Source organism: Eptatretus burgeri, chromosome 15 (genome assembly GCF_056783735.1).
Source record: "Eptatretus burgeri isolate ZD-2024b chromosome 15, Ebu_testis_v1, whole genome shotgun sequence".
In the NCBI taxonomy this organism is placed as follows: domain Eukaryota; kingdom Metazoa; phylum Chordata; class Myxini; order Myxiniformes; family Myxinidae; genus Eptatretus; species Eptatretus burgeri.
Genome location: NC_140975.1, coordinates 37,768,467 through 37,780,722, shown reverse-complemented (window position 1 = coordinate 37,780,722; position 12,256 = coordinate 37,768,467). Strand labels below are relative to the sequence as shown.

Sequence of the window (12,256 nt, the reverse complement as noted above, 5' to 3'; positions counted from 1 at the left end):
GGGGCCCTCGAGGTGCTGAACAAGTAGTTGGAGGCACTGGGATTACGGGTTTCCTGGGTCAAAACTAAGATCCAGGCTTTCAATGACATCTTGGATGCTGCTATTCTGTCTGTACCTGTTTGTGGTGAGGATGTTAAGGTCATGGAGAGATTCACTTACCTTTGCAGTGATATTCATGTCTGCTGGCTGTGAGTCAGAGGTCAACAGACGTGTGGGTCAGTCTGGGTCAGGCCTAAATCATGGACTCACTGGCTCATGGGGTGTGGTGCTGTCGGTACCTCTGCGGGAGGGCAAAAGTCCGAGTCTTCAGGTCCTTGGTGCTTCCAATCTTGCTCTTTGGATGTGGGACTTGAACACTGACCAGGGATCTGAGATAGAGATTTAATTCCTTTGGTATCAGGTCTCTTCGGTGAATCCTTGGCTCTCGCTGGTCGGACTTTGTGTCCAACGAGCGGTTACTGAGAGAGACTCAAATGAGATTTGTTACCTGCATAGTCCGTGAGCGTCAGCTGCGGCTGTATGGACGTGTGGCTCGTTTTCCTGATGCTGATCCTGCTCACCAGATTCTCTCAGCGAGAGAACCTCGTGATATGAGTGGAGGAGGCCAATGGGCTGACCACGTGCCTTGTAGTTGCAGTAGGTTGATCAGCATTTCAAGGAGATGGGGATGGGGCAGGCATTTGCCTGGGGGATGGCCAGACGGAGGCCTATGGAGTACCGACAGAAAGTGGACACAGCGATGCGCTGCTTGGGCGCATGCTCCCATATATCACCTGACCTAGGATCCCAAGCCATCACCCTAACCACTAAGCCAACACCAGGTTTTCAAATGATCTGAGATGGTGGTGAATCGCTGTCTTTAAGAACTGGAGAGAAGAATGAGATTGAAGAAAATGTCGTATTTGTCTACACAGGTGGAAAAAACAAAAGAGGAACAAATGAGTGGGGGTGAGCAGTGATTCTGGATTTTTGGAGTTTCCCGAGAAGTGGGTTGATGACGTACCATGTGCGCCTTGCAGAGACCTGGGGGGGGGGGGGGGGACAAAGCACAGAAACAGCACAGGGTGCAAGACCAGAAATGAGGCTGTAGAAAACAGACCACTGACCTGTCCGTAATGGGAAATTGACAGGCCCATAGAATCAGCTTCAACGCAGGATATTCCAATCATCATGAAGACCCTGATTTCCACAGTATTAAGCTAATCATGGTGATAGACAGGGGAGCCAGACCAGAGGGGAGAGCAGCACTCCATCAAGCTGCAGATGAAGACCTTGTAGGTGGATAGGAGTTGAGGTGTGGCAGGAAGGACTTTGTATGATGGATGCCTACGACTGGGCATTCTCCGCAAAGTTTTGAATACAAATGCTTCCTTCTTGATTGGGAGTATGCACATGTGAAAGACTTCTCTGCATTATAATGTTTTTTATAATGGGATTATATATTTTCATTGTGAGCAAATCGTGAAATTCCTCCCTTCCCACATCCTTCCCCAACAATTCCTCATGTAAGAAGTGCAAAATGCGTGCACTCCGGCAGTTTGTCATCACCATTTAATACCACAATGTAAGAGCATCCCTTGCATTTTTTGAAGCTGAGACCAAACAATCGACTCTCCTTGTTTCTGATGACAGTCACTTATACTTTCAAAGTAGGATGGTAATTTTACATCATCAGTAACCCCAGACATCCTCACCGGAAGCCCATACATTTACAAGAAATATTTTTATTTTTATACATTACAGACCTATTCCAATTGAATTCCCCCCAGAGATCCATGAGAACATGTTCGGCCCAATACATTTTTGAGATGTCATGCTGTATATCATTTTTGGCACTCTCTCTCAATGGTGAAGAATTACTTTAAAAATTAAATAATTATCGTATTTCGATTCGATTCAGATCTTCACCAATATCGAATCAATTCTTCCTTCTCACACACCCAACATGTCCACCAAGTTTCGTCCAAATCTGTCCACAACTTTTTGAGATATCATGCTATTTATCATTTTTGGCCCGATCTCTCAATGGTGAAGAATCACTTTAAAAATTCTAGTAGACGGATCCGGATCTGGATCATCACTAAAATCTCATCAGTTGTCCTTTTCACACACTGAACGTGTCCACAAAATTTAATCTGGATCAGTCCACAACTTTTCAGATATCCTGCACGCAAACAAACAAACAGACAGACAGAAAGGGTTGAAAACATAACCTCCTCCTCCTCCAGAGGGCATCCCCATTCACTGAATCAAACGCTTTGCAAGATCACCATAAGCTGCAAGCAGCCCCAGCAGAAACTCTCATCTGCGTTCAGTGAGGTCCCGAAGAATAAGGATACGGTCAATCGTTGACCTTTCATGTGAAGCCTGACTGCTGGATGCAGGTGCTCAAGCAGATGATGACGAATCCATTTTTTTTCATTCCAATTTTTTTGGATATACCGGTATAATCACAATTTGAATACCGGTATATCGATATGGAAAATAAAATCAATATAACCGGTATGTCGATGTATCACTGGACCCTAAAGTGAATCATCCATTTTCCCCTTTCCAAACATTTGTATTATTGTACGACAGCAGAAACTCTTTCGAATAAAGTGTTACGGTCGGAGAAACAGAGCTGCTTTCATATATAGATTATAATTACTCAAATTAAAATGCAGGTGAAAAGGAACTCAGAGATGCATCATCATCATTATATTCACAACTGTGCAAGTTTTGATGTAATAAAAAAAAGTAGTTGAAAGAAAATTTGTGGAAACTTTCTGGACAACCTCCAAATGTAATACCTTTTATTTAGGCCTCACAGATAACGAGATACAAGCACAGGCAATGATTTTTATCCTCGCTGGCACTGAAACGACGGCGAATACACTCTCTTACGTGGCGTACAATTTAGCTGTGCATCCTGACATTCAGAGGAAGTTGCAGGCTGAGATCGACGAGGCATTCCCAAAGAAGGTATCACACTAATTTCATATGATCTTCAATAAAAATGTTTTCATGATTTTTGGTTTGATGATCACCACTTCATCAGATGGCCTGATAATTTTACCATCTGAACCCCTGTTTGTTGGGAACCCAGGTTCAAATCTCATCCACCATGTTTGTTAGTTGTCTCAAAATTTCAATGCAGTTCATGTAAATCTACAAAAGCGTTTTATAAGGTATTTGTCCTGCATGTGATTCATTAATTCTTCTTTGGCATTGATCGAAAATTGAAGTAGCAGGTTGTCCATAAAAAAAACAAACATGCTGGACAAAGACATTGGGAGATGCTAATGCACTTTTTCATGAATTACAAGGATGGTAGACAATGGACAAACATCTGGTATATGTGATTTGAACTAGAGTTCGCTGCATCACAGCCGTCTGTTCGGGTAGACAAGCTCCACATGAGCTTTAAACCAATGTCAAAGAAACTTGGATTATTTTCCTCTCTGTATTAAATTAATATACCTGATTATCAAACATAAATTATATACCTGATTATTAATATTATAATCAAGGAAATAGATGTTTGGCTTATACTACCAATTTATTGCATGTCTGTTTGTAGTCGGAGTTGACCTACGAAGGTGTGATGACACTGCAATATCTCGACATGGTTACCAGTGAAACCTTAAGGATGTTCCCAGTTGCTGTACGTGTCAATCGTGTGTGCAAAAGGTCCACAGAGCTGGGTGGGCTCCATGTGCCACGTGGAATAAGTATCAATGTGCCACTTTTTGCTATGCATCGGGACCCCAGCATATGGCCAGAACCTGAAGAGTTCAGGCCAGAGCGGTATGTTTGTGCTTCTCAAAGCTTCTGCATTGTAATATTTTGGTCTGCATTTTGAAGGGTGTTGATTTTTCTGCCTGAAGGTAGAAGCTTTATTGTTGAGGAAAGTTTAAGTTGACCCAGTGAATGAGGATTGTCTACTTGCTTTCTACACCCAAGATTCACAAAGGAAGCTAAGGAAGACCGCAATCCGTACACCTATCTACCATTCGGAGCTGGGCCTCGTAACTGCATTGGCATGCGCTTTGCTCTCATGCATATAAAGATGGGTTTAGTGGCATTGATGCAAGAGTTCAACATTCGAACTACACCAGAAACAGAGGTGGGTTTTGCTACAAATTTATGCTTTGAGAAGTTAACTTTAGACTACATATATAAATGAATTCAAATACAAAATCAACATGACAATGGAAAATGTAAAAAGTAAATTAATAACGACTTGTGGATTATTTGAAAGCATGCCACAGGCACCATGAAATGAAAACGAAAAACTATGTTGGTTCACGTGATTATTTACAAACACATGAAACTGGACCCTTTAAGGATATACTAAATAGGGTTTCCCATATAATCAATTGGGCAGGTCCATTTTGAAATGTAGAGCGAGCATGCATGCTTCCTGCAACACACTTTGTGAGATTTCCCTACACTCATGCCTTTTAAAAACTTTTATTGAAAAATTGTCAGTACACCAACAAAAAAGTGATAGACATCAAATAAATAAAAATAATAATAAAAAAAGAATTTAACTTTTTTTTTTAATCAATTTTGACGAAGAAAATAGTTTTATCTTCAATTTTGATTTTCTGTAAAACCTTGCTCAATGCGTGACTTTTGAATTGTCTTGGGAACACAAATGAAGACTTTCGTGCATACGCTCTGAGTGACTCACTTCCCACAATGGGGCACTTTCAAGCTGCTGTCGCGAGGGTGAAATTCCGTCATTCAAATCGTCTTTTTTTATCACCATTTTTCAGCATTTAAATGAAGGAGTCAAATTGTGGGCAATTTCATGACAGTTAACCATAATTGTTGCGTTCCTGGATGCAAATCAGACTCTCAATAATATGAGAAGTATGTGTGGATGAGAGGTGTCGCATTCCTTACATTACCTGCTAATACCAGCAAGCAGTTGCAGTGGGTAAGGAGAGTGCGATGGCCCGATGACTGGCAGCCTACCCACAGCTCGAGGGTGTGCAAACAGCACTTCATTGCACAAGAAACTAATGGAAGTGCGAAGAAAACTCCATCTTGGAAGCACCAAAATCCTGAACTATTCCCATGGAATTATTGGAGTCTTGGACACAAACCACCACAAGTCAAAATATGTACTCATCAACTTCAAGGCAGTAAGAAAATAGTGCAAATATCTGGGTCAACTTGCTGAAGAACTAGTTAACTTTCACAATGCTTCACTGCTAGCTGAGTCAATCAATGCCAATGGTGGATCACTCTCATGCTACGCTGACGGTGAGGGGGAGGGATCGCTGTTGTATTTCCATGACTTGCCAGGAGTTGTAGAAGAAGATGATTTGGAGCAGTCCACAATTCGTCACACAGGATTAGAGGTTCGAAACTTAGCCATATTATTTTTGTCATTAAATGTGGTAATTTTCCTTTCTCAAATTAATATAGGCCTATTATACTAATGATTAAAAAAAAATTTTTAGACAGGGGTTGGGTTGGGGGGGGGATCATGTCAAAATTTGTTTTTTCCTTCAAGAGCTGACATGGTGAATCATTTCAGGATGAGTAAACATCACTTTTCCCTCTGTTTTTTTTTCTTCTTTCTTTTAAGCAATTCGAAGCTGCATTCAATGACATATCACTCCATCCATGTGGATTGCACTATACTTTAAGCACAATTCACACAACACATTTGATGCATATACGAGCTCGGTGAGCTCGAGTAGCTCACACAATCGATGATAAATCATGGCATTGAAGAAACATCTCAAAGACGAATATGCACATTATATTTGATATGTATAGGGCATAGGCTGATATATCAATCATTACATCGCATATACAATATAATTATGCCCCAGTGACCATTGTCACGAAGAGTTTCTGCGCATGTGTGGAGCGATCACCTGCATTTTAGTACTGCCAACCAGATGATGACCACCAAGGATCAGGCTATGGTAAAAAAGTCAAACCTATGTCACCAAGCATGGTAAATGGAAGTGAGATTTTGGCCACTGGCTCTCTGTCTAATAAGGAACGTTTGAGGCTTGGACTAATTGAAGAAGATAAGGTTGTCGGAGCCCCAGTGAAGGATGAGAACGAGGCAACAGTTGAGAGCCGATTGGTAGCAAAGGAGTGAAATGAAATGGGATTTATAACTGGTGGAGGAATTGAGAGTGGAGTTGTCAGAAAAGGAATGGACATGATTGTTCATTGCTGTAAAGTCATTGATGAAAATATGAAAAGAATAAAGAGGTTGAGATGACAGAACCTTGCAAGACACTAAAATCTGTCCAATAATGTATTAAACAATGCAGGTTGGCATCTTTGGTTATTCCCATCTGAACTCTTGGCTTGTGATGTAGGCAACCCAAGTTCAAATCCCATATACTGAGCATATAACCTGTCGACTAATGTCCTTGGAATTTGTGTAAAGGTAGATCGTCTACAAAAGTTTGACTTGCATGCGATTTAAATACAAGCTCCACTATGAGACGAAGATAAATGTAATTTTAAAAGCCGTTTTTCAAAGTTGGTTGGCACATACCAATCAACCAAGTTTCTTAAGACTTAACAAAAAAAACGAACAAAGAAGCTTCTTCAAAAATCCCACACCTTCCTTATTTTTTCATGATGTGAGTGACCAATGCACATCCAGTTGGCTACACTCTGGGCAGCGTCCACGATATTGTATTTAAATTGAAATATGGTGCACTGTCAGGAGTGTTAAGTGTCGACCTTAGGGCACCGCAGCGAGTGCACCAGTCACCCAGAGGGTGTCACAGCAGAAAATAGAGACATCGATGTGCCTTTAGTGTTGTTTTAAGGGAGAAACCAACACATGACAGGAGACAGCAGGGTAACATTATAAGAAATATTTAATAATCCCAAATGTCGACTGAAACCACAATAATATGAATCAAATATAGCAATAAATGACTTTACTTAGAGTCCCCAAAATAAATAAATACGAACCTCGCATTCTGCAATGCCGCTATATAAGAGCTCACGACCTTTGATGTGGCAACTCAGCTTAATCAAGCAGCTTGAAAATCGAAACCAGAGGGTCATAATTGGGTGTAAGGTCGGTGGTGAGCCCCGTTGGAATGGTCAAAGTCCAGAGGATATGCTCAAATAGTGAAGCCGACACAGGCATTCACTCACGTTCAATAACCCCTCAGAAGATGAATCACTGAATTGCTGAAGCAGGGAGGAGAACCAGATTCAGCAGATATTGAAGATGGGACCTCCAAGCTGAAAAGGATGATTTGTTTGAAAGACAGGAGAGGTTTGAGTGATGAATAGGCTACGAAAGTAAGCACCGGTCCACACACCGGTTGCCATCTCAAAATGGCAGGTAAATCACCAAATTGACACCAAGTTAATACAAGGTGCTGAGATGAAATATGCCTGGTGGTGGCTTAATGGTTAAGATGGCTGGCTTGGGATCCTTGGGTTCTGAGTTCAAGCCCCTGTCAGGACGTTTAATTCACACCAGGTCGGGTTGACTCAGCCTGTCATCCTTCCGAGGTTGGCAAAATGAGTACCAGTGCACTGGTAACAGGGGCAATGCATCAGCGGCGCAGCTGTGCCCCCAGCCAATGATGCTACTCGTCGCCTGTGCTACACACAAAGGAGGAGGAGATTAAATCATCACCGAGATAACAGAAGTGCAATGTCCAACTAATAGTTGAGGGAGTTCAGTGGAAACGAATACCTCAAAGGGTAGATATAAGAAGATGAGCTGTGCAGATCAGCGCAAAGTGGGTTAGAGATAAGCTGCCATGGCAAAGGAATTGATGGGCCATTAAACCTTCACAGGTTCACATGCAGAAAACCCCTGATCTCTTCCTTCACTGTGGATGTCGGTTTTCAAATGATAAGCACCACTGGAAGCAGAGCGTGGCAGCTCAAGATAAGTTACAATACCTGTTTGCTCTCTTCCATCCTTGTGACTCCCTTTATCTGGAGTCCAGAAACTTAAGAGCAAATGCGACCTTTCCCAAGCACAATAAAATGAATATTCTGATCCGCAACAGGAGGCTGAATTATTGGCCAAAATTTCATCCAATGGAATGGCGGAAGTGAGCTGGAAATTGGACTGTTCCATTCACAATGCAGGTTTCGAGCAGGCCACATTGCTTGCCTTGGTGGGGACAGATCCGTTATTAAGCATTGAATGGTGCCAATTATCCATGACATCACAATATAATTTGTGAACCATTCTCTCTATGCGCTGAATCCTGAATAAATACAACATTGTAATTAGGATCCGATGACATATCGATAGAATTTTTCATATCAATATACCGGTATTGGATTTCTGAATATACCGGTACACCGAAAAAAAAAAGCCCCTGAAATATCACCAAGAAATCTAAGAAAGGTGTTTACAATCTTTAAATACCGTGCATGATTTAAAAAGCTTTGATGCACTCAGCGTCTCGGCCCAACATGGAACAGAAACAGTGAAATGTATGACATCAAGACGTAACAGGAAGTAAGTTCAGTGTTTTAACTTTTAACCCTCAGCATCCGAGCACCCGTACAAGCAATCGCGTTTTACTTTGCCCTCGTGGCAGGTTTTAAAGCAGTTGCCAATTGGTTATTATTTGATATGAATCGGGTGTGCTTGAGAAACCCTGTGGCGAGTCAGTGATCTGCGATAGCGAAACGAGTATGAAAGCGATACCGGTATGATCATACCAGTACAGCCTTCTGCAATGGTCATACCGGCACAGCGATAGCGATGGATTCTGACCCGTGCCAATTTACCAACACTGATCTCGCTTTAAAACAAAATCATTTTTAATACAAGTTTAAGTTGGAAGTCAAATAACCGTTCTCATCATGGGGAGAGAAAAAAAAAGCCCCGTATGGGAATACTTTGAAAAATTATGGTGTGCCAATGATGTGTACATCATATACGAATATGTAATGGGCCATTGCATATTTTTGGAACCTGCGAAAAAAAATTACAACTTAAAAAAAAATCCAAAAATAATATCGATATACCAGTCGATACTGGTTTGACCCCACCGATATATTGATATCAAAAAAAAATCGATATCGACGGAGCCTAATTGTAATTATTTTGCAGATTCCACTGGAAATTGGTCAAGCTGCTCTCTTGGCTCCAAAAAATCCAATTAAGCTCAAGTTCGAGAGGCGTGAGCAACACGTGAAGTTTGCACCAAAGGACAGCGTGAAGTCAGAGTGAAGTTTTTGTTTTTCCATCTGTACATTGCTAAAATGTTTTAACATTTGTGAAATTGGTGTTGGGTTTGCTTCTCGTGATGTGATGCTTGAATGATGTGAAATGTAATATGCCTTCCTGAATGATTAACCATGCGGACACATGCAAAGAAGAACAGTCAGCTTCATGCTTGAAGTGGCCAACAGTGTCCCCCACATAATTAACACCATGATCTTTTCTGCACATTTAATATTGTGATTATATGAAGCAGAGCTTCTGCATCTGAACTGTGCCTTGTATGTCCTAATTTTTAAAATGTAGGATTTTATTCCTGACATGAAATTACCCTCACTGTTGATGTTGGTTTTATATTAGCATATTAGCATAAAGAGAATATTATTTACCAATGGTATATCGCAAGTCTTCCACAGTCTGAATGTTTTTGCACACCCACGCAAAGAAACTTCGCTCTACTTTAAAATAATAACAAGTTTAAAATTGAAAAACCTGGTACTATTTTAACCAATATTAATTGCAAACTATTATCAGATAGGTTAGTAAAATAAGAGGGAGATGCAAATTTACAACTTCCCCGCAATCCGGAAGGAAGATTTGTCCTGCAGTTGCAAGTTGTGACACTTGGCACAGATCTTTATCTTTTACATGGTGTTTCAGGCTCGTGTCACTTATGCCCCAGCATGGGATGTGTTTCCCAACGTCATTGCAACGGATATCATGTTTTAAGAAACAAAACCTTAAAACGAGTCTGTCTCCTATTCACAACCAGTAACTTGTTGGATATATGCACCACCTAGGGACGGTCCATGCAAAGTTCCAGTAATCAACAAAATAAAAATAAAAATGAACGATACATGGAGTTTTCATCTCCAAACAATTTTTTAGATGTGACAAAGGATTACGTGATTGACAAGGTCTGTGTAAAGGGGAACAGTTCTTAATCAGGAATGTGGAATGGATGCAGATGGGAGCACCATATGGGAGAAAAGATTCACACGAGGCAGCAGACAGAACATGTTTATGCACAGGAACACTGGTACCAATTATGTTTGTGGGATGCTTCCTAACCAACAAGCTGCAATGCTTGAGTACAACGAGCACTGGTTTTGGAGGGGAGCATGACTGTGACCGTTAGCCAGCATGTCTCGAGAGGCCATGTCACGGAATAAAGTCCTGTGGCATTCCCAGTGACAGAGGCAATAGGACTACGTGGCACAACTTCCATTTGATCATCACGATGCTCCCCAACATGATCCAATCCATTGCGATACCTGAATGAAAGGTTTCTCGTCATACGTCGTTTTCTTCCACCCCAAATGTAATCTCAGATAGTCCAGCAATGAGCATATGAAATAATTGTTTTGCTACATTAAAGAACATAAGCAAAGTTACTGCAACTGGGTTGCATTACAATATCAATGGGTAAAGGGATTTACGAAACCTCTTTAAATTGTTTCGGTTAAGCAGTTATAATTTTGTCTTTATCAGTTGTATTCAGGTCAAACTCATCATTAAGTCATACCCCCTAATTTTTAAAGGCATGACCTAATTATTGATCATTTTAACATTTTTCACCACAACTCAACCGAAGTTTCTCCAATAGGAACGGAATTGCCATCTCTCGACAGCGTAGGGCAAGGCATATTTAAACTTGATTTATATCATACCCCTCTGGGTTAATGGTCAAGGTCTTCAACCCCTTGGATAACTAAACCAACATTTAGGATTTTCTCCCTTTTATTTCTACCAATGTCCGAGGACTTTCAGAATGAAATTTTATTAATAATGGGAATACAGAAAACACGGGGTTGACAATTCTTTTGAACTTGACCCAATTTTAAGGTCATAACCCAATTATAGACATTTTAACAATTTTCACCAAAACTAAACTAAGCCTTGTCTGATCAGAACGGAATTGTCCCCTCGATAGCTGAGAGCAAAGTGCATTTTAAAGTAATTTACATCATACCCCTCTGGGTTAAAGATCTGGGTCTTACACCCCTTGGAGCACTAAACCACCATTTAGGATTTTCTTCCTTTTTTCTGCCAATGTCTGAGCTGTATGTCTGAGCTGTATGTCGGAGCTGTAAGTCGGAGCTGGCTGGGACTTTCAGAATTAATTTCTGCATCAATAAGGGGAATATAAAGTATGAAGGGTTGACATAACTTTATTGACTGATGTAATTTTTCAGGTCATGATCCAATTGTCGACGTTTTCACAGTTTTCACTCCAATTCGACTAAGGTTTGTCCAATCGGAACTAAATTTCTGTCTCTAGTCTAGAGCAAGCAAGTTCCAGAGAGTTCATGGAACACCTTACCCAATGTGGTCTTGAGACCTCAGTGTGTGGCAAATTTGATTGGTTGAGACGGTGTAAAAATTTCCCCAAGTACTGTTAAACTGGAGGTTTTTGGAATTGCAAATAAGGCAATTTGTGTTCTCTGGTGTTCAAATATACAATTCAGTTGAAATAAAATAAAAGTTACTTTTTTCAAAAGTTTACCACCATTGATGCATCATTTTTTACATCACCTTAGTTAATACGTGAAGTATTTATTCATGCTTGTTGCTTGTGTCCTTTCTGACATCCCAAAAAACAGTAAGTTTCCTGTTTTGAATGATTTTCAATTTTTTTGACTGTTAGACAGGGAGACAGACTAAAAGTAGAAGGGCACTAGGTAGAGCGCATACCTCCGCCACGCAATGCCTGATCCAGGAGAACATATCGGGCCCAATACATTTTTGAAATATCATGCTTCTCCCCCCCCCCCCCGGCATTTCAACTTGACATTTAACTTAGAGGGGTATGATATAAATTAAGCATAAATGCGAAAGATGGAAATTTAGTTCCGATTTGACAAACCTTAGTTGTGATAAAAAAAAGTTAAAAAGTCTACAATTTGGTCATGACCTTAAATAAGGTCAAAGTCAAGGAAGTTAGGTCAACCCCGCATACTTCTTATTCCCATTACTGATGCAAAATTTCATTCCCAAAGTCCCAGCCGGTTCCGAAATACAGCTCGGACATTCTCAGCGAAAAGGGAGAGAAACCTAAATGGTGGTTTCGTA

The 12,256-nt window shown here is 40.7% G+C and overlaps 1 protein-coding gene across 6 annotated transcripts in view; it reads left to right on the top strand.

Annotated features, from left to right (window-relative positions):
- The window catches only part of LOC147011942 (cytochrome P450 3A9-like), an 86,260-nt gene extending 74,571 nt beyond the window's left edge, over positions 1-11,689 (top strand). For all 6 annotated transcript variants that reach the window (XM_085857735.1, XM_085857732.1, XM_085857734.1 and 3 more), the window contains 4 exons: positions 2,804-2,964; positions 3,563-3,789; positions 3,946-4,108; positions 9,074-11,689. In XM_085857735.1, the coding sequence (XP_085713861.1) occupies positions 2,804-2,964; positions 3,563-3,789; positions 3,946-4,108; positions 9,074-9,193 (671 nt within the window). In that variant the 3' untranslated portion in view covers positions 9,194-11,689. The remainder of the gene's footprint in view (positions 1-2,803; positions 2,965-3,562; positions 3,790-3,945; positions 4,109-9,073) is intronic.
- Positions 11,690-12,256: the final 567 nt, after the last annotated feature.